Source organism: Halichoerus grypus, chromosome 1 (assembly GCF_964656455.1).
Source record: "Halichoerus grypus chromosome 1, mHalGry1.hap1.1, whole genome shotgun sequence".
Lineage (NCBI taxonomy): Eukaryota > Metazoa > Chordata > Mammalia > Carnivora > Phocidae > Halichoerus > Halichoerus grypus.
This window is the reverse complement of record NC_135712.1, coordinates 200,609,128-200,628,735: the sequence shown is the minus strand read 5'-3', so window position 1 is coordinate 200,628,735 and position 19,608 is coordinate 200,609,128. Positions and strand designations below refer to the sequence as shown.

At 55.1% G+C, this 19,608-nt stretch overlaps 1 protein-coding gene across 1 annotated transcript in view; it reads right to left on the bottom strand.

Moving 5' to 3' along the window:
- Nucleotides 1-1,778: 1,778 nt before the first annotated feature.
- CCDC12 (coiled-coil domain containing 12) overlaps nt 1,779-19,608 on the bottom strand; it is a 57,438-nt gene continuing 39,608 nt past the window's right edge. The window contains exons 4-8 of the mRNA XM_036107732.2: nt 7,841-7,920; nt 6,783-6,844; nt 6,598-6,632; nt 5,510-5,586; nt 1,779-5,413 (exon numbers count right to left, since the gene is read on the bottom strand). Coding sequence (XP_035963625.1) covers nt 5,331-5,413; nt 5,510-5,586; nt 6,598-6,632; nt 6,783-6,844; nt 7,841-7,920 — 337 coding nt within the window. The 3' untranslated portion in view covers nt 1,779-5,330. The remainder of the gene's footprint in view (nt 5,414-5,509; nt 5,587-6,597; nt 6,633-6,782; nt 6,845-7,840; nt 7,921-19,608) is intronic.

Below are 19,608 nucleotides of genomic sequence, written 5' to 3'. Positions count from 1 at the left end.
GGCTTCCTTTGTTGGTTCTGAGCTTCACAGAGCTTTTCTTTTTCTGTTCAGATTTTATTTATTTGAGAGAGAGCACGAACAGGGAGAACAGTAGAGGCAGAGAGAGAAGCAGGCTCCCCACTGAGCAGGTAGCCCGACACGGGACTCGATCCCAGGACCCTGGGATCATGACCTGAGCCGAAGGCAGACGCTTAACTGACTAAGCCACCCACGCACCTCTTCCTAGAGCTTCTCTAATCCCTTTACTTGCAATCTTTTTGAGTTTAGGCTTCTTTTAAAAATAGCATCAGAATGAGTTTAAAAAAAAAAAAGGTGGTTTAATACGCTGATTGTAATTAATGATGTATTTGGATTCATTTGTCTTACCTTTTTTCCTCTCTCTACCTTCTTTTGGATAATTTTTTTTTCATTTTTTTTTTTAACTGCTTTGGAAGTGGTACACTGTTTCTATTCTGTTAGGGCTACCCTAGAAATGTCCGCCTGCCTGTGGAGCAGTCTAGAGTCTAGACTGAGTCTTTTCTCTTCCCGAGTGAGCTGAGCTTCGAAGAGGGCTCTAATCCCAACCACGTCTCACCTCGGGCAAGAGTGCGTAACTACTACTATTGTTACGTACTCTAGTAGCCCTAGTCTTACTTTTACTCCATAGAACATTTTCATTTCATAAGGTCAATACCTATTTATATTTCACTTTCTTTCTCTTCATTCCTACTTATATCTCAGATTCTCCATCTGGAATCATGTCTCATTCCAATCTTAAGACATAGAGCTTTTTCTTTTTTTAAAGGAGAAGGCTTATTTCATTTTTTTAAAAAACAGCTTTATTGAGATATAACATACATCTCATACACTTTGCCCACTGCAAGTGTACAATTCAACGGCTTTTAGCATATTCATAGATTTGTGCAACCACCACCACAATCCACTGTAGCCTATTTTCATTACCCCAAAATAGACTTTCTTTTCATGTGAGCCTGCTGGTGACAAAATCTCTGAGTTTGCTTGTCTAAAAATATCTTGTAAGATATTTTCTCTGGGTATAGAATTTTAAGTTGACAATTTCCTCTCGTCTAGTTAACACTGGACCAGAAGGGATCGTTCCAGTTAACACTCGCTATGGCGGAGACATCTGCTGTCTTGCTCCTTAAAAGGTAATGTATCTTTTCTAATTTTAACATCTTTTCTTGCTCTTTTTCTGCCAACTTATTGCACTTAATTGTCTAGGTATGCGGTGGTTTTAAAATAACACCGACAAATTCTTAGACCTCCCTTCCAGAGGTAGAACCTAATTCTCCTTTGAACGTAGCCTGGACGTTGTGACTTGCTTCTAACAATATAACGTGGCAGAATATCACTTCCAAGCCCAGGTCATAAAAGGCTCTAAAGCTTCCCCCTGCCTTCTGTCTTGGATCGCTCATTCTGGGGAAAGCCAGCTGCCACAGCGTGCACACACACACACACACACACACACACACACTCTCACACAAGCCTTATGGAGAGAGCCACGTGGCAAGGACTGTGCGCACGCCGTGCTTCCATGAGCCTTCCCGGGGGCGTAAGGCATCCCAGAAGCACATCTTCCAGCCCCGGCCAAGCCTTCAGATGACTGCAGCCCTGGGGGACATCTTAACTGCAATCTCAGAGACCCCAAACTAGAACTGCCCAGGTAAGCCATGCCTGCTTCCCTGACCCACAGAAACGGTCTGATATTAAAGGTCTGTTTCAAGCCACTGAGTTTTGTATGGAATGTGAATACAGTAATTGACGATTAAGGCAAGATATAAAAAAGTTTAAAGTGAACTTGCTTATTGAGGTGTAATAAACATACAAAAAGTGTACAAGTCAGATGTATGGGGGTCAATGAACAGTCAAAAACTGCATATACCTAACTAATCACCATCCATACCAAGAGATGGAACATCTGAGTGTTGATTTCTTTTTGTTGCCTTGCTTGAGATTTGCTGATCTCTTTGAATCCGTGGATTGGTGATTCTGAAGAGTTGCTCCCAACCATTAAAAAAAAATGTATTAGGTCCGCTTCATTTTTGCCTTTTTTCCCTCCTGGAACTCCAATCACGTTATGTTGGCTCTTCTCACTCTATCCTCTGTATCTCTAAAGCTTCTTGTTTTAGGTTATCGGTCTGTTTATCTTGCTGGGCTGCATTCTGGAGAACCTCTTCGGGCCTAGCTTCACATTCGTGAACTGTTTCTTTAGCTCTAATTCACAGATCCAGGGCTTCTAACTACTATGATAGTTATTTCCAGAACATCACTTTGGTTTTTTTTGGCAAATCGATTCCTGTTTTCAAGCCTTTTAGTTCTTACATCATTTTTCAACATTTAAATCATGTGCCTGGTAATCCTAATGTATGAATCCTTTGTAAGTCTACCGTGTCCCTGCCAATGTCCTTTGCTCTTGGTGCCTTGCTGCCTCGTAGATCTGGTGACCTTTCCCAGAAGCTGCTCACTTTTCTTGGAACTTTATCAATGGGGCTTCATTGAGGACTGTGATGAATCGAGGTTCATTCACGTAGGATCTGCATTTTTTTTTTTAAGATTTTCTTTATTTGACAGAGAGAGAGCAGGAGAGCACACACAGGGGGAGGGGCAGAGGCAGAGGAAGAAGCAGGCTCCCCGCTGAGCACAGAGCCCGATGCGGGGCTCGATCCCAGGACCCTGAGATCATGACCTGAGCCGAAGGCAGTCACTTAACCAACTGAGCCACCCAGGCACCCCTAGGATCTGCATTTCTATCAAGCATCTGAGACCACCCCTTTCTGGGACCACATATACTCCTGGCTTGAGGTTTCTCATGTGCAAACCCATGTGGGGGCCGGCTCAGTCCTCAAGGGAGACCTTCCTTCACTCCAGTCAATGGCAAGGTTCAGTTTTTCTCTGTGATGCCAAGGGAGCAGATCTATTATTAGTTCACAGAGGGCCCTGACCTTTGCAGCCCCAGCCTTCTGGAGGGCTCTCGTACCAGGCCCCTCATCATGCACAGGTACTGGGTTATCTTAGTCCCAGGCACTGAGGACCCCAAAAACCAATGCTCAGTTTCACCTCGTTTGTCAAATACCTTCAAGTCAAAGGTCGGGCTTCAGCATTCTGCTGCTTCTCCTACCTTCTGCTTGAGTGTTCCTTACTTTCTTGCCTGGTCAGTGAGTATTTGTTGTAACTATTTATTTACCTAGCATTTTTAGCTATTTGCCAAGGGAGGATCAGTTCAGGCTGCTGTGGTCCCATGATACCAGAGACAGAAGTGGTCAGCCATTCCTTCTTTCTCCAGTTTTCTTTTCCTGATCTCCCATCCGCTCAAGGACACCTGGCAGTCTGTCAGCTTTGCGACCTACCTTCTCTCTCTGCTGTCTTTTGGGGCGTCAGCTTTAACTTCCAATTGATCAATCCCTTCTTTGACTGTTAGTATTTAGCTCCTCAAGGGAGCTGCTTATGTTCTGTGTGTGCGTGTTGCTTATTTTAATAAACATTCTTTGTTTCCAAGATTGCTAACCAGGTCTTCCTCATACCTAATCCCCGTTCCTGAGTTACGGGGCTCAATGCCTCTTTTACTTCTCTGGTGAGAAAACAAAGGCTCGTTTTAAAGCCTGGTAGGATGTCACAGTTTCAGTTTCCTTGGGTATCAATTCTTCCACCTGGTGGGGTGGGAGCCCTTCTTCAAGGCACGGATCTCCTCATATATTTTGTAACTTTTGTTCGCGTGCCCATCGTGAGTGATGCTGTTGGTTTTGCTCTCTCCCTGCATGGCGGTTTTCTGTCGGCACACGGAGCTGTCAACGCAGGAAGCAAACCTTTCCTCAGCTCTCAGGGCTCCCGTTCTGTGGGGCCGGCCGCAAGCTAGTCCCAGCGCCAGTGCGGAGTGGGAACCTTGCCAGGTGTCTGAGGCCTACACTGCCACGGACGAGCACCCTGCTTCCTATGGCAGTCCCAGGGCAGGGGGCACCTTCTCGTCCTTTATTCCCAGGAAGGGAAGGCCAGTCCCAGACGCCACGATGCAGAGGGAGTCTGGCTCTGGCCTTGCCGCCCATGGGCATGTGTGACCCCTGCTCGCGTGGGAACCAGAGTCCTGGGCCTGACCACTGCTCAGCCAGCCACCTACCGCTTTGGCCCTCAGTCATGCCTGCTCCCTTCCTGCACCAGTCACCTTCTCAGGGTAGCTGCGTACTTCCAGCTGAAAGCATTTGCTGTATTGTATGAGCGTGCTGGTGTCGCACGCACCCGCTCCAGCCCTCTGGCCCGGGTCCTCGGCACTGTCCGCCAGAGTCAGGCCAATGTGTTCCTCCAACTCAGCACAGAGGGAAGGGCGCACTGGGATGACACAGGGTGGAGGTGGGAGACTCAAGGGGAGACCCTGAAGGCAACTCAAGCGTGTTATCACTTTGGAGATGAAATTCTAGTTGGCCACGGGGACCTGGAGTCAGAACTGTGGCCAGTCAGTCACTCTGGAGAGTCAGCCCCACAGAGGAGGCTCATGGTCCTAACGCCAGGACCTTGGGGACCCAGGGCCCAAGACCACACCCCAAACCCAGGCTATAATATCCTAAGGAGCCACCCTCCCCAATGCAGGGGCCCTGTCCCAGGAAGCCACGGTCTAGCTCTGACTCGGACGTAGGGACGGGGGGCCACCGGGGGTTCTGAGAGTGAGACACAACAGTGCCAGGAGCCTTGGATCTGGAGTGGCCCGGAATGGAGGCTTGTCAGGGCACAGCTCACCCCCTCGTCACGCCCAGCCTCTCCCTTCTCTCTCTCACACTGTGAGGGGATCTACAGAGGACCAGGCTGGGAGCCTCTCCAGGCTGACCAGACACTCCTGCAAGGTCCGGGCCCGTGGGAGGGCTTAGAAAAGCCTCTCAGACTCTGTCACCCACAGGCTTTGACATGACCGCCTGACTGGACCAGGACCTGGCCTCAAAAGGTCGGGCCTGGGCCTTCTGCACCCCTCCAGCCTCGACATGCCTGGCCCCACACAGGGCTTACTCCTTGGGGCCCAAACCCACAGCGCCCCAAGGACCGAGAAAATATTTAACAGGTTTCTGCCACGCACGTGGGTCTGCTTGCTTCTATTTCTAGAGATAAAAGAAAGTTCCAAATACATACATATGTACACACAGCAAGCCCCCACGGTTGTTACTGGCTCTGCCCCTCTCAGTCTGCTGGGGACCACTTAGGAAACAAGGAGCTGACCTCACCCCATGGCAAGGGTTTCGGACTGATGAGGCAATGTGGCTCTGGAGCCAAACTGGTGGTAACAGCAAGCCCAGCCCCCGCCCCTACCCGAAGCTACCCGCCCACAGGCCAGGCCTGGGATACGGCGTGCCTCAGTCGGAGTCGCAGGCCTCTTGCTCGGTGGTAGCATCCACTGCAGAGGCCAGGCTGTCCTCCTGGCCTTTCAGCCTCTCACCTGGATGGATGGCAGACAGAAGGAGTGGGGAGGGGCCCTGTGCTTGGGCCACCACCCAGAGGGCAGGGACCCCACCTTGCTAGGCCCTGTACTTACGGATCAACTCAGCGATGGCCCTCTGGGTCCGCTTTTCTAGCTTCTCCAGCTTCTTGGCTACGTCTCTCTTGAGGTCCCTGTAGCAGGCAGGTATGAGGAGGCCAGAAGCTAAAGGCTGGCTTGGTGTGGCCTTGGGACCCTCCCCTCCCAAAGCCCCTCTGGCATTAGGAATCACACTCAGCTGCCTGAGGAGACCACCCTGGGGAGGAGGCCAGGACATTCCTCTCTGTACCCTCCCAAACCCAGCATCAGCCACCCCGCCCCGTCCCGCTGAGGCAGCGACTGGTGCCGCAGACCCACCAAACATGGGACTGAGTCAAGGTGTGCAAGGGTGGATGGTTTCTCAGAGTCGCCATCTTGGTCTGGTCCCACTGTGGGTCCTGCTCCCCCTTGCCACCAGGCGCTTCCAGAAGTGCACACACAGCCTACTCCCCCTACTCAGGGACTCCTAGGATGTATGCCCCATGCTTTTGTTTCAACAAATAACACCTTCAGTGGTGCCATGCCTGCCAGAGGATGGCAGGTGAAAAGGATGGGGCCCATGCCTCTGGCCCGAGGTCAAGTACAACACCAGCCCCAGGCCACAGGGCCCTCTCTCACTCTCTGTATCAGCCTGGTCATAGGGGCACCAGGGAAGGACGATTAGCCCCACTTCACAGAAGAGGAAACTGAGGCCAAAGCAGAACAGGCCAGTTGGTGGCAGAACCGGGACAGGAATCAACATCTGCCCTTCCCATCACCTCGCCTCCATCCTGTGGTTCCCTGAGGGCCAAGGCTGGCCTTGCTCAAATGCAACTGAGGTGGGCCGGAGCCTCGCCCTTGCAGAAGGGCCTTCTGGAGGGGACGGCTGCTCCTCGCTCTCCCTGAGCCCCTCCTCACCCTCCAGGCGTCACCCCCCCACAGGCTTCCCTCTCGCTGTCCTTCTGTGTCCTGTCAGGAGGTACTGTGGACAGTAATTATCTCGTGTAGCTGCGCGTCCACACCGTCCGTCTCCCGGCTGTGAGGGCGGGAGAGGCTCAGCCTGAGGGCCGTGCCTGGCACCACGAGTGGCCACTCAGTCCACGCTAGTCCTACGTGGCAGCGCTCACCAGTCAGGCTTCCGGGGCGCGAGGTTGGCCAGGTCCTGGGAAGGGAGGAGACGCATGTCAGGGCTGGAGGGGCCCAGCTCCAGGGCACAGAGGTAGAAAGCAGGAGAAAGGGAGGGAGGGAGGAGGGGGTGTGGGGGAGGAGAGAAGGGCCCCCAGTGGGCCCCCGGGGCACTCAGGGTGCTCACCACTTCCTCGATGATGGGCTCGGGCTTGGCGGCCTCCAGCTGCTCCTTCACCTTCTCTTCCACTAGAGGGTGCAAGAGAACAACACAGGCCTGTCGGAAAGGAGCCCTGCTCTCCCTGGGGTGCCTGGGGGAGGGGGAGAGGGTGCGGGCGTGTCCCCGCGGAGACCCTGGGCTTTCTTGGCCCCTCTCCCGGGCTCCCAACTTCCAGAGGTGAAGACTCTGCAAAGGCTGCCCAGGAGGAAGGGCTTGGGTTTCCCGGGATGAAACAATCCTGGGGCGAAGGAGAGCCTGCAGGAGGCAGAGAGCTAGAACAGATGGAACCCAGACCTCCAGCCAGACGCATGGCTGCTACACTCCCCTGGGAAATGGGAGCACCACCCGGGTATTGCCACGGTACGGTTTTGTGAAGAACCACGAGGACCGGCTTTCCCATACTCTACAGGGGATCCTGGGCTCTGAGGACGTCCTCTGGGCCATGGACTGGCCAGGACATAGGTGGCTCTTCTTCCCATCCCACTCAGATACGTGCTCCCAAGAGCAGGGGGACAGTCACTTTGGGGAGGCGCTACGGCCCGGGCCTGACCGGACACTGGGCCTCGGGGTGGTGAGACCAGGAGGGCCTCGCCCCTGTGGGCACAGAGACCAGGAGCACTAACAACAACTCTGGGCTCCGTCGGCCCGCCCACGGCTCGCTGAGTGCCTGAACGCTCCGCTCCTCTTCAGGGACTCACTCGGACCCCCAGGACGCTCCCCCGCTTCCCCCTGCCCTTGCTGTCCCAGGGCCCCAGGGCCACTTCCACTCCTCAGCCCAGAGAGGTCCTCCAGGGGGATGCAGCCTCTTCCCTCACAGGCCCCTGGAAGGCCCTCGGGTGCCCCGACCGCCTCTGCTGTCACTCAACGTGGGTTACTGCCGCATGGCTGTGAGATGGTGCCCGAGGGTCCTAGAAGCCCACCTTCCAGCCCTGGCGCGGCTGGTTACTCTCCAAGAGAGCGCGACACCTGCCGAGGTGGAGGCGTCCGTGCCTCCGAGCAGAGGTGGAGGGAGGCGGCCCACCTACCTGCGACTGGCTTGGCCTGGGGCACCCTCCTCCTCTTCAGGTCCTCATCCTCGGGGACATAGTTCCGCAACCTGAGTTCCCTACGAGAGCAGAGAACAGGCAGAGATGGAGCGGAGGGCCTCGTTCACCTCACACACTGGCACGTCAGCCAGTGAGGAAGCCGCGCGAGCTGGGCTGTGGCTTCTCCACTTCCCCCCGGTCTCTCTGGAGATAGCCTGGTGAAAGGGCAAGCGCAGGAACAGAAGAATCACTGGGACAGGCCCCGTCGCCGAGCCCCGTCACCTGCCAGGTGGCAGCTGGGCGGGCGGCTCTGCCACAGCCCCGGCTGTGCCGTCGGTTCTCGCCCAGAGCTGGGGCCAGGGAGGCCCCCGGAACATTCCCTGGCCGTGTCTCCCGGAGGAGCTCCATCTGACAGTCAGGGGACCTGAGGGTCGGAGGGACTGCACCACTGTCCTAGGCCCCACAGCGGTGGCCACAGCGTCCGACCTGGAGTCAGGGCCAGAGCTCCCGGGCTGAGTTTCTCCTAAACGAGTAAACCAGTGGTCACCCACTGGTTCTCCAAGCGCGGCCTCCTCCTCAGAGCCTTTGCAGCCCGGCGCCACCGGGGCAGACCTCAACTCTCGGTGGCAAGGCTGTGCATGCGCTAGGAGCAGCCAGCAAGGGTGAAGGACGGGCACGACAGCGCGCCACGCTGGACAAGCCGGACCCCCGGGACAGACAGGGGAACGGCCCAGCCCCGCGGCTGCAAGAGCTCTTTAAAATGCTACCAGGCGGACCCCAAGAGCTCTGAGAAGGAGCCACGGGCGACCAGGATCACACACTGGGCCTGGCCAGTCTCCTCGGGCAGGGCTGGGCACACCAAGCATTTGCTGGGGCCTCCCGGGCTCAGCAGCTCACCAACCCCGACCCCCACACCCAAAAGCCTGCCCGCAGGAGGAGGGGCCCTGGCTAACCCCACAGGGTGGCAGAATGACAGTTCCGGGGGGGTGCTGCTTACTAAAGGCCAGAGACAGTGGACAGACGGTTTCATCCTTGGGGGAGAAGTGGTCCCTGACCCGCCAGCCAGGGGAGCCTGGATGTGGGTCCTCCTTCTTCACTCCCTCTTCGGAGCCCCTCAAGGACTGCTGGCCCCTCAGAAATCCTGGGCCTCCAGGATAGGGCACATTTTCCCAGCAGGAGGGCTCCCACAGTCCGTCACCTACAGAATCCTGTCTCTGCCGGGCAAAAACGCTGCCGAAGTCCCCAGCCCCCGGGCGGCCAGCTTTTCTAGGGCTGAGGCGGCAGGTGTCTGTGGCCACACACCTAGCAAGTGGCAGTGGTCTGAGTGTGGGAGCTCTCTGAGGCCAATCGTCCCCGAATTCACCAGCTCCACCAGCCCCTTCTCTGCCAGGGCCCCGAGGGGCAGTGCGGGCAAGGCCTACGTGCGGGAAGCCGGCCGCCCACTCCCACAGGCTTCCTCCAAGGAGCAGGGACACCCACCCTATCCTCTACCCGCTAATGCCTCCCTCGGGCCTGCTGCTAAACGCCACTGAGGCACCGGGAGGGAAAGCAGAGCATGATTTGGTGCGCTGACTTTCGTTCACAACAGGGTGGGGAAAAAAGCGGAAGAGAAACTGGGTGTGGACAGAAAAACTGCGGGGATTAGTGAGGAAAAAAAAACCCTATCACTCTCAGAAACCAGCTCCAAGGTTTTGTGAGCAACGGGCAGGAGAGAGGGGAGGCTGCCGGGAACTGTACCCAGGTCTCGCAGCAACATGGGCCCCTTGCTGCCCAGGCTTCAGAAGACGCTGGAATGGGGAGGCCATGGCAGGGGGCCGGGGAGAGGCCAGCGCAACAGCAGCACTGGCCGGGGGGGGCTGGCCACCTAGCACCCCCAGCGCCCACAGCAGCCCTGCTACCCACTGTCCCCTGCTCCCCCTGGAGCTGAGCACGGGCCCAGCAGTCGCGAACACCTGGGTCCCGGTCACTGTGGGACTGGCCCAACCTGGGCCTCAGTCTCCACATCTGTAAACAAGGAGGGTCTGCCAGCTGTGTCGAGCTAGGGCCAAGCCCTCCCTGCTTCACTCGGTGAGACCTAATGAAGAGACTGCCTCTCACTAATGCCTAATTAACTGGCCCTCCCCCACGCCTATCACCGCCAAAGGCAAGAGTCTCTAAGGGCAGGTCACGGGGGCACTGGGTTCTGCTCGGGGGCCTGGTCTTTCCAACACAGGACCAAGGTTTAACCCCCGGCTTCTGCAAACAGCTTAAAAACCTGACAACAGATGTATTTTTTAAAAATCTAACTGTTAGCCTTGGAGAAGTACCAAGGCAACCAGGATCAGAGGGGCTGCGATCATGGAGGGAGGGGCAGTGCGACAGGTGAGTCTGACCTTGGGCGCCTCTTCTCCCTTAAAGCATCTACTTACACGCAGAGGCTGAAAAGCGGAGACCCCAAGCAGAGCTTCCTGCCAACCCATGGGGCTGAAGAGACAGAAGTTTGCATCAGTTCGAGGAAGGAAGCCCCTTCCTCAGTCCTGAGAGGGTGGGTGAGGGCACCTGTAGGCTAACCGCTTGCCAGAAGCTGGAATACATTTTCTCCGGAAGAAAATAAATGATTCAGAACCCAAATTATCCCTAGGACTTTTCATATACAATATCCAGGATTCTACCAAAGCCATGAGAAAAAAAAAAAAAAATGACAGAAATACACTTAAAGGAGATCCAAATCGTACAATGGTTAGAAATGAAATATAAAACAACTGAAATTAATGAAAGTTCAGGAAGGTGTATCACACGACGGAGAATTGCAGCAGAGAATGTGAAACTACAAATTAATTAAATGGGAATTCTACAACTGAAAATATAACCAAAGTCAAGACCTCAATAAATGGGTTCAACAGCAGTTTAGAACAACTAAAGGGGGGGGTCAGCGAACCGCAACTTAAGTCAGAAAATATCCAGACCGAGGCACAGAGGGAAAAAAGTTGGGAAATACGAAAAAGAACATGAAAGACCCATGGGACATGGTGGAAAGAGCTAACATAACATGTAATGAGAGCCCCAGGAGCAATATTTAAAGAGATAATAACTGAAAATTTCACAAAATAAGTGGAAAACATCAAGCCAAGCCACACACAGATTAAAGAAACACTAGGAGCTCCAAAGAAAAGCACACTTAGGCAAATCATTATCAAACTACTCAACACCAAACACAAAGAGAAATTCTTAAATTAGATAGACACCTGGCCTTCAAAGGAAAACCTACAACAGACAGCTGACTTCTCGACAGAAACAATGGAAACCATAAGACAATGGGGTGATACATGGGCAATGCCAAAAGTAATTAGAATGCCACACCAGAATGATAAATCTAGATAAAATAGCCGTCAAAGAGGGCTGCATGGGTGGCTCAGTCAGATAAGCGTCTGACTCTTGATTTCGGTTCAGGTCATGATCTCAGGGTTGTGAGATTGAGCCCCACATCAGGCTCTATGCTCAGTGGAAAGTCTGCTTGGGATTCTCTCTCTCCCTCTCCCTCTGCCAACTTCCCATCCCCGGCACTCGTGCTCTCTTTCTCTCAAATAAATAAATAAATATTTTTTTAAACAGCCTTCAAAGAAAACCTTGGCCAGAAAAAGAAAAATTGGCGAAACTGGTCATCCGGGAATCTGTCAAGAAATACTAAGGCGAATGCTTCTGACTGAAGGAAAATGATCTCAGATGGGAGCACTGAATTGCAGAAGGAATGAAATGCATCAGACAGAGTAAATATGCAGGGAAATCTAAAAGAATACTGACTGTACAAAATACTCATACTTTTTCTGGGATTTAAAATGCAGCATCAGGGGCACCTGGCTGCACGAGTAATGATATGGTAGTCCCTTTTTCTTTTTTTTTTTAAGTAGGCTCCATGTCCTACGTGGGGCTTGAACTCATGACCCTGAGATCGAGAGTCGGATGCTCTACCGACTGAGCCAGCCAGGCGCAAATGCCCTGGGCCACCCCCAGTCCCCTCCATGTGGGCAGCCACAGAGGCTACCTGGTACCCCCACTTCCACCCTCTCTGATCCACTGTCCCCTAAACAAGACTCAGCGTCTTCACACAGTCCTGACCTCATTCCTCATTGGTCCCCACAGCCTGCTTTCCAATCAAATGTCCCCTGGGTCATTGCCAGTCTGGTCTGCTACACTTTCCTGCCCCTTGGCCTTCAAGAGCTAGCTTAACAAGACGGCACTGTGGGCAGCCCAAAGGTTGCCACCCACCCCAAGACACAGCTGATGGCTCCTCTCCTGGGCCTCCTCTTGGCCCTACATGGCCCTCTGCCCTCTCCGCAGCAGCCCTCACACCCCACGCACGTGGCCCCTTCGTGGCTGCCCCACAGACCCTGCCCCACAAGCTCCTAAAGAGCCAGCCCCAGCACTCCGCTGCCAACTCACACTTGTCCCCACTCCACAGAGGAATTCAGGGAGGGCGCGTGGCGGGCGACCTGGGGCTCTCTGGGCCTTTCAGTGCTTGGGAAGACAACCCCGGAAGCAAAGAATTTGTGCCCAGGAGATCCACAAAGGGCAGGAATGTGGCCGGGCCAGGGCAGCCAGCTCCTAAGGGCCTTTGTTATCTCTGAAGCAAAGCAGCAGAGTGATGTCCACGTTTACATCCTACTGTCTCCTTAAACTGGGGAAATGTGTTTTTCCATCTCCTCTCCTCCACTCCCTCCCCGGGTATCTGAGGAGACCAAGCAAGTGCCTGAGCAGGTTTGGTGACCACTGTGAGGTCTCCCTCAAGGCCAGCCGCGGGGACCCCGGGTGTGGGCTGGCCAGGGAGATCCCATCCCTGGAAATTCCCTTCCACACGTGCCCCTCAGGGGAAGGGGGAGGAGAAAGTTGGTATTCTCTGTAAAATATGAAACTCTACCCAGGAGTAGAGTTCTAGAACTCTAGTCCTTTCACTCAAGTGAAAGGAAGTTTCCAGATGATCTGGTCCAACCCCTTCGCTGGCAAACAGGCCTCTGAGAAAGCCTGATGCTCATGGAGGGCTCCTAGCCCTGGCCTACTTCACCCTCATCTGTGCTCCCAGCCTTACCCTCGGGGACATGAGCCCCTCATCTCACCCCTTCACACTCAGCCCCTGCCCTGGGCCCCTGGAGAGAGGCCAACATGAGGCAGTCCCACCTGGCCTGTGCCCTAAGAACACGGCCCACCCCACCCAGCTGCCTCAGTCCCCCCTGCCAACACACGCTTCTCCAGGACCAGAGAAAGGGGGGAGTCTTGAAGCTCTCCTCCCAGTAACTGAGCACAGGGCAGGCCAAGCCCAGGATAGGCCTGGGAAGTCCTGGAGGCCAGCCCTGGCTGAAGACAGCAGCTCTGACCACAGACGGCTTTCAGCTTGCACATCCGGGGTACAGAGTAACGGGGCTCCTCCAGGGACACGCACACACCCCCAACAACCTTCTGTATGCTTTGGGCTCTGCACATGCACACTCACCCCCGTGTCTCCAATATAGACAAGGCCTCGTTTGTGGCCTGCCAGACAGGCCCGTGAAAAGAAGGGGACAGGCAACTGTCCCAAATGGTGCTCACAAGTGCTCCAGAGGCTGGTGGTCACTTCCTTCAAGACAGATTAGAGCGCTCAAACCCATGACCTGATAAGCCTGATCTGGGGAAGTTATACCATAGAAACAGTACCAAAACAGGGTCAAACAGAACCAAATGTTGCACACAGAAATGCTTCTGGCAGCATCACCTCTAACAGCCCCCAGCAGACACTTCTGGGCTCTCTTCTGGCGGAATCCCCCAGAGGAGGCTGCGAGCACCCCTGCAGAGGATGAGCACCTGTCCAGACAATGACCACGATGGGAGTGAGCGATGGTCCAGCTCAGGACAGTGCCATCAGAACACCTGGAAACTCCACTAGAAGTCGAGTACAAGGTTGGTATGGAACACGGACACCGGAAACAGATGGGCTATGGCGATGTTTTTCTTTGGTGGTTGCTCAACAGTTTAATTCGGGATACTTGATGGTTGGCTTAATAGCAAATGGAACTTTGGAAGAGTCCAGCGGCTTCCCCACTCATGGGCAGAAGGTACTGTACTCCAGCTGTCCTCCCAGAGGGCCACGCTGGCCACACTATGGGGATGGGTACAGATATAGGGCAATCAAAGCTCCCTCCCCTCCTACCCACCCCAGGTCTCCTGTCCTACAGACAGAGAAAATGTGGCACAAGAACAGACCACGTGCTGGACAGGGCCACATCCCATGGACATAGCCTCCCAAGCGACCCCTGGCCAATGCCTCCTCCAAGGGCTTCAGGAAAAGGGGTGGGAGCTCCCGCATCCTCTGGACCTTGATGTCCTGTCCCCACCCCAAAGCGCAGGCTGAGATGAATGGGATAATGCTTCCTTCTCAATAGGAACACGCTCCATATGCTGCCTCTCAGGACTGCCCTTCAATGTAAGGTGGCTACTGACATTTTCCAGATGTGGAAAATAGTCACAGAAAGACTTATGGATGTGCCCAAGAGCCTCAGAGTTAGGGAAAAGCCAAAGCCTGAATCCCAACCCAGGTCTCTGGCCTTGAGGCGGACCCCAGTCCCCGTCACCAAGCTCCTTAGGGACCTGCAGTCATGTGGAAGAGTAAAGGCTATCTGACAGCACACCCAGGAGTCCTGCCCAGGAGTCCTGCCCAGGGCTGCAGGCGGGTCAGCCATGCTCTGGGCCCTTGGTGTGCCTTGAGGGAAAAAATCATGCTGGGCATTCCCTCATCCTCCCACTCTAGGAGTCTGGCTGACAGCACCATTCTTGAAACTCCTCCTCCCTCCTCAAATCCCATCCTCCCAGCTCCCCAGCCTCCAGGACCCTCCCTCAGCCCCTGATATTGCAGTGGGTCACAGGCGTTAGATGAAGAAGGGGCTTTAGAAATCTGGAATAGAAAGGCAGTCAGGCCTTGCCTTAAAAACAGGGAGGCCAGAAGCGCCAGAGCTGGCCGGGGGTGAGACCCACATGGAAGCCCCACCCAAGTTCACCCAACTGCATCAGCCCCAAGGCCCGTCAAGATCACCAGGTACCCAGCCCCTGATGGTTCAGAACAGCCAGCAGCTGGTCAAGGCCATGCCCAGGGCCAAGCGTGAGTTAAGTCAGGCCCCTGCCTAGCCCTAGCTGCCCTCACATCTGGCTCATGTGGTCTGTACCCACTGCCACCCTAGACTCTGCAGGGCCCAGCCCACGTTCCCTAGACTTCCTAGGGTTCCCTAGGCTCTGCACCCATCCTACCTGAAAATGCACAGCTGACAGGCACTTGAAGTACTAGAAACAGCTGATGTACCAAAAATCAAGGACTGAAAAAGAAACGACAGATAGTATTCCCAAAGAAATATTAAGCAACCATTGAGAATTGAGAATTTTGTAGAAGTGTTATTTATCAAAAGATGATCAGGACACAGTGTGTGAAAAAGGTCATGAACAGCAGAATATGCTCAGACACGTGTTAGGCTGTATTTTCTAAATTTTCTACAACTGAAAAAAATCTATAATTTAAGTACTTTATCAATTCAAGTTTTAAAAGAGGAGGGGGGCAAAAGTTTGGACAGCTGAGCTGAATCCCAAAGGGCACACGAGATGAGACCTGAACTGGCCACACTGGCCGTCTGGGGCCAGATCGGGCTACAGAGACAGAAGCCCACTGCCCCCCATCCTCCTGGGCCCCACCTGTCACACAGGCCACGCTGGGGAGGTGGATGGTGCTCAACCCCACGGGGCTGCCCTGGGCTGTAAACCGCCAGCCCCCGCTGCAGGCTGCCAGAGAAACCTCTTCACCACACAGCTGCCCGGCCTCCCTGATGCCCACCCCACCGGCCCCAGCCAACAGGGCACACAGCCAAAGGCCCCGGCGCCTCCACATTTGGGAGCGGCACTAAGGGTGAAGGTGGCGGAAGAGAACCAAGCGGGGCCTGCCTTGGCAGCCTGCAGGCAGAGGGATTGGGGAGGACTCCCAAGGCTGGTCCCCTTCCTCTCAGTTGGGAGATGGTGGACAAGTTGCTTCACCTGCATGAAGTGCGGTTTCTTCACCTTGCGGTCGGATCACACCTACTCCCGGAACAGGGAAGGGGATTTCATGAGAAGGGCTTTGGAAGCACTGACGATCATGACCTACAAGATCAGGACTTCCTTCCGGGCAGAGAGGACCCAGCCATCCTCCCCGCTTTCCCCTGCACAGAAGAGAAATGCCTGGCCTGCTTGCATGGTGAACGCCGCCTTCTTAAACCAGTCCTCTCATCCTCTCCTGATTCATTCTCACGCGATCCAGGGCCTACTCCTGAGCAGCGGGGTCAGGAGAAACAGGGCGACTGCAGGCCGTCTCAGCACGAGCCAAGGAGCCACAGTCCATCCCACTGCCACGGACGGGAGAGCCCCGGGCCTGGAGCGCAGCGAGGTGACTCAGGAGGAGCGGGTGAGAGCCGCCCTGGGGTCATCACGACAGTGGGATCAAGCTGACGTCATGGATGCGCAAGCACACGCCGGACACAGACACCGTCCCGGGGACCCAACTCGAAGATGAGAGAAGGCCTAGCATTTGCCAAGCTCCGGGGTTTGGGCACCGGGCCAGGCCTGGGCAGGGCCTCAGCTGGGGTGGGACCTCTCTCCACACGGATTTGGAGAACTGGTTTCTCATCCTGAAGAACGAGGGCTAGTGGCCCAGTTTCTGCGGCAGCAGTCTGTGACACCCACTCCAGAGTAAGCCATGTCCCTGCGTGGTGACTGCCCCAGCTGGGTGCACACCTTGATCCAGAGCGGAGGGAGGTGGTGGTTGTGGGGGCTGAGGGCTTGAGGCTTGCTTGTTCAAGCACTTAACAAGACACGCTCCCCTGCCCCCTGCCCGCTAGGGTGTGCAGCACCTCCCCTCTCCTCCCCCCTGCCAGGGTGGCCGTGACTGTCAGCCGCAGACCCGCCCCCAGACACCCCTCCGTGCCACATGCATCAGCTGACTTGCCATCAGGAGGAATCGACTGAGGCCTTAAAAAAACACAAAAGCAGCTGACAGAAATGCCCCTCTCTGTGGGCCAGCTTTCCATGGCTGCCGGGCTGTATCTTACCAAGGCCGTAAGCAGGGGCTGTGTTAGAGAGAAGTCTCCGACGCCCCTCGAAGTTAGCTATAGGGAGGGGTGGCTGGAAGAGGGCAGATCCAGCCCAGATGACAAGCCGGGCCCCTCTGGGAAGGCAAACGTGTCTTTCCTTCCCACAGGGTCTGGCTTGGGCTGGTCCACCTTCAAGGGACACTGACTCCTCACCCCAGTGGGGATTTGGTTGTATGGGGACAGGGCAGGATTTATCCTGGAGAGAGTCATACAAATTTTAAGAAGGAATGTGGATCTACAGATTCCATGCAATTCCAATCAAAATCCTAGCAAGCTTTTTTATAGATACTAACAAGCCGATTCTAAAGTTTATAAGGAAAGGCAAAGGAACTGGAACAGGCTAAGATTCTGAGAAGTGTCCTTAAGGCAAATGGGCAGCAGCACGGGCAGAGAGGAAGATGGGGATTCTCCAGCATGGCTGGTGAGGGGCGAGGTCCCAGGGTGCCTGCCTCCGATCCTGCTGGGTTTTCCCGTCTCCTCAGCCACCTGCCCTGGCCCCACACTGCATCTGCAAAACGACGCTCCTCAATGACTTTGCTGAGGATGAACTCTATCAAGGAGGGGAGGTCCCACAAACGATCCTAATGATTCATTTCTTGGCCACAGGTACTTTTACTTCTTCTCTCATCCACCAACCTTGCTGTTTCCCCAATTTGCAAAGTGAGCACAGCCTGTGTGAGAGTTCTGCCTTCTCCACGTGTGTCTGGAGTCCTTCAACTCTCTCAGGAGGGCCTAAAAGTGTCTTCTTTCTGCCCAGAGCCCAGCACTTGCCAGATAAAAAGTGATGGTATCTGCTGTGCTCATCAGGGAAGCAAGCTGCTATCTTTCTCCCCCTCTTTAGTCGAAGATACTCGGGTGAGGCTCACTGAGGCAGTGACTTGTCAGGGCCAGAAGGCTAATAACAGGCAGGCCTGGCCTCACACCCGGAGCTGCTTCCAAGTCCCGAGCTTTCTCCATCTGCCTGGTTTCTACAATTTTGGGGCCCGCTGTTGCACAAAGAACTGTCTCAACTTTTATTTTGCTCAGTCCTGTCCGTGTAAACAAAAGTGCATGAGGAACTTCTGGGAAGTTCATCTGGGAAGTTCATCACCAACCGAAGACACGGGCTGGGCTGCCCCACAAGCTTGTGCAGCACCGACGGGGCCACACTGAATCTCCCTCCTTGCTCCAGTGACCCATACAAAGCCCACGCTGGGCTTTCCAAGCCATGGGTCAGAGGGTGTCTGTCCATGCCTCCCCAACAAGCGGTTACCCCACTCTCCCTTTCACCCTGCTGGTTCACACCTCTGGGCCTTCTCTGCCCAAATCCTACCCACTAAGATTCCAGACCCAACTCAAGAGGAATGTTCTCCATGAGGCCTTGTCCTGTTGCCCCTGGCTGAAGGCAGCCTGGAGTGGGCCCTGCATTCCTCTCAGGACACCTCAGAAGGGCTGGTGCCCACAGGGGTGCCCACCTGGCACCTGGGCTCAGTGTGGGCTGACCTGGACCGAAGCAGACTGTTCTTACCTCCCAGGAGCCCAGGAAGCGAAGATGCTCACCGGTAACTGGCCTCAGAGGTCATCCCTGCCCGCCCCCCACCTCAATGGAGCTGGAGGGCTGCCCCTTTCCCCCCATCGGCAAAGGGGGCCATGGCAGGGGCTGTGGCCTAGGGGGTCCATGGAGCCTGCTCCCAAGCCATAAACATCCTGCTGGGAGTCCCTTTCCAGACCTGGAGAACCGATGAGGAGAAAGGCCCCCTCTCTGCTATGACAGACACAGAATCTGCTGCCTCAGGCTCTTCCTGGAAAGCCCACACCCCAGCCCTAGACCCTGCAGTCTGGGGTTAAACCCACAAGGGTCTGGCCACTTGGTACAGGGACGGAGGCTCTGCCCTGCCTTCCCGAATAATCCAGGCAGCACCTTCACTCTAAGCCTGTTCAAGGTAAGAGCCCCCTTTTCCTGGGGGGCTACAAATTCCTGCACAACTCCACGCCCGGCTAAGGCGGGCTTTCCTGACAACCGAGGCGGTGACTGAGCAGCGGAGGGACGGCCACACAAGCGAAGCTCCTGATTCCCAGGCCAGACCCGGCCCCCACACACCCGGCCTTAACCGAGGCGGGGTCAGAAAAGTGGAAGAACAGGAGGAGCTGAAGCAGAACTCCATCCAGTGCCCCACGGGTTTGGTCCCTGGACTGCTGTGAGCAGGCCCTCCGACCCCCCCCACCCGCCCCCACGGGTCCAGCTGGGCGGGCTTGGCAGGGGATTTCAGAGGGGGTCTCGGGCTTCACCACAAATGACTCGTTAAGGCCTAGAAGGTGAACGGGGGCTTTTTTACCCAGAGCTCCGGCGCAGGAACCTGGGGCCCTGCACCCCTTTCTTTTTCACACTGTTTTCGTGATGAAATCTCTCAGGCACACAGAAACATTCAGAGAATAACACAACACTTGTGCTCACTTCCTCCAAAGTCAACAAAAGCAACACTCTGCTGTTTTTGAGACAGGTTTGCTCCTCCCCACTCCCCCGTTTTTGTTATAGAAATCCTATGTTGTGGCCGTGACAGCCCTTCCCTAATCCTGTTTCCTCCCCGATTCCCAGCAGCTAATCTGAGGGCAGGAGTGGGTGCACGGCGGAGAGCATGGTCCCATGTCTGTAGCTTCCACTTCAATGCCCTCTTCCCA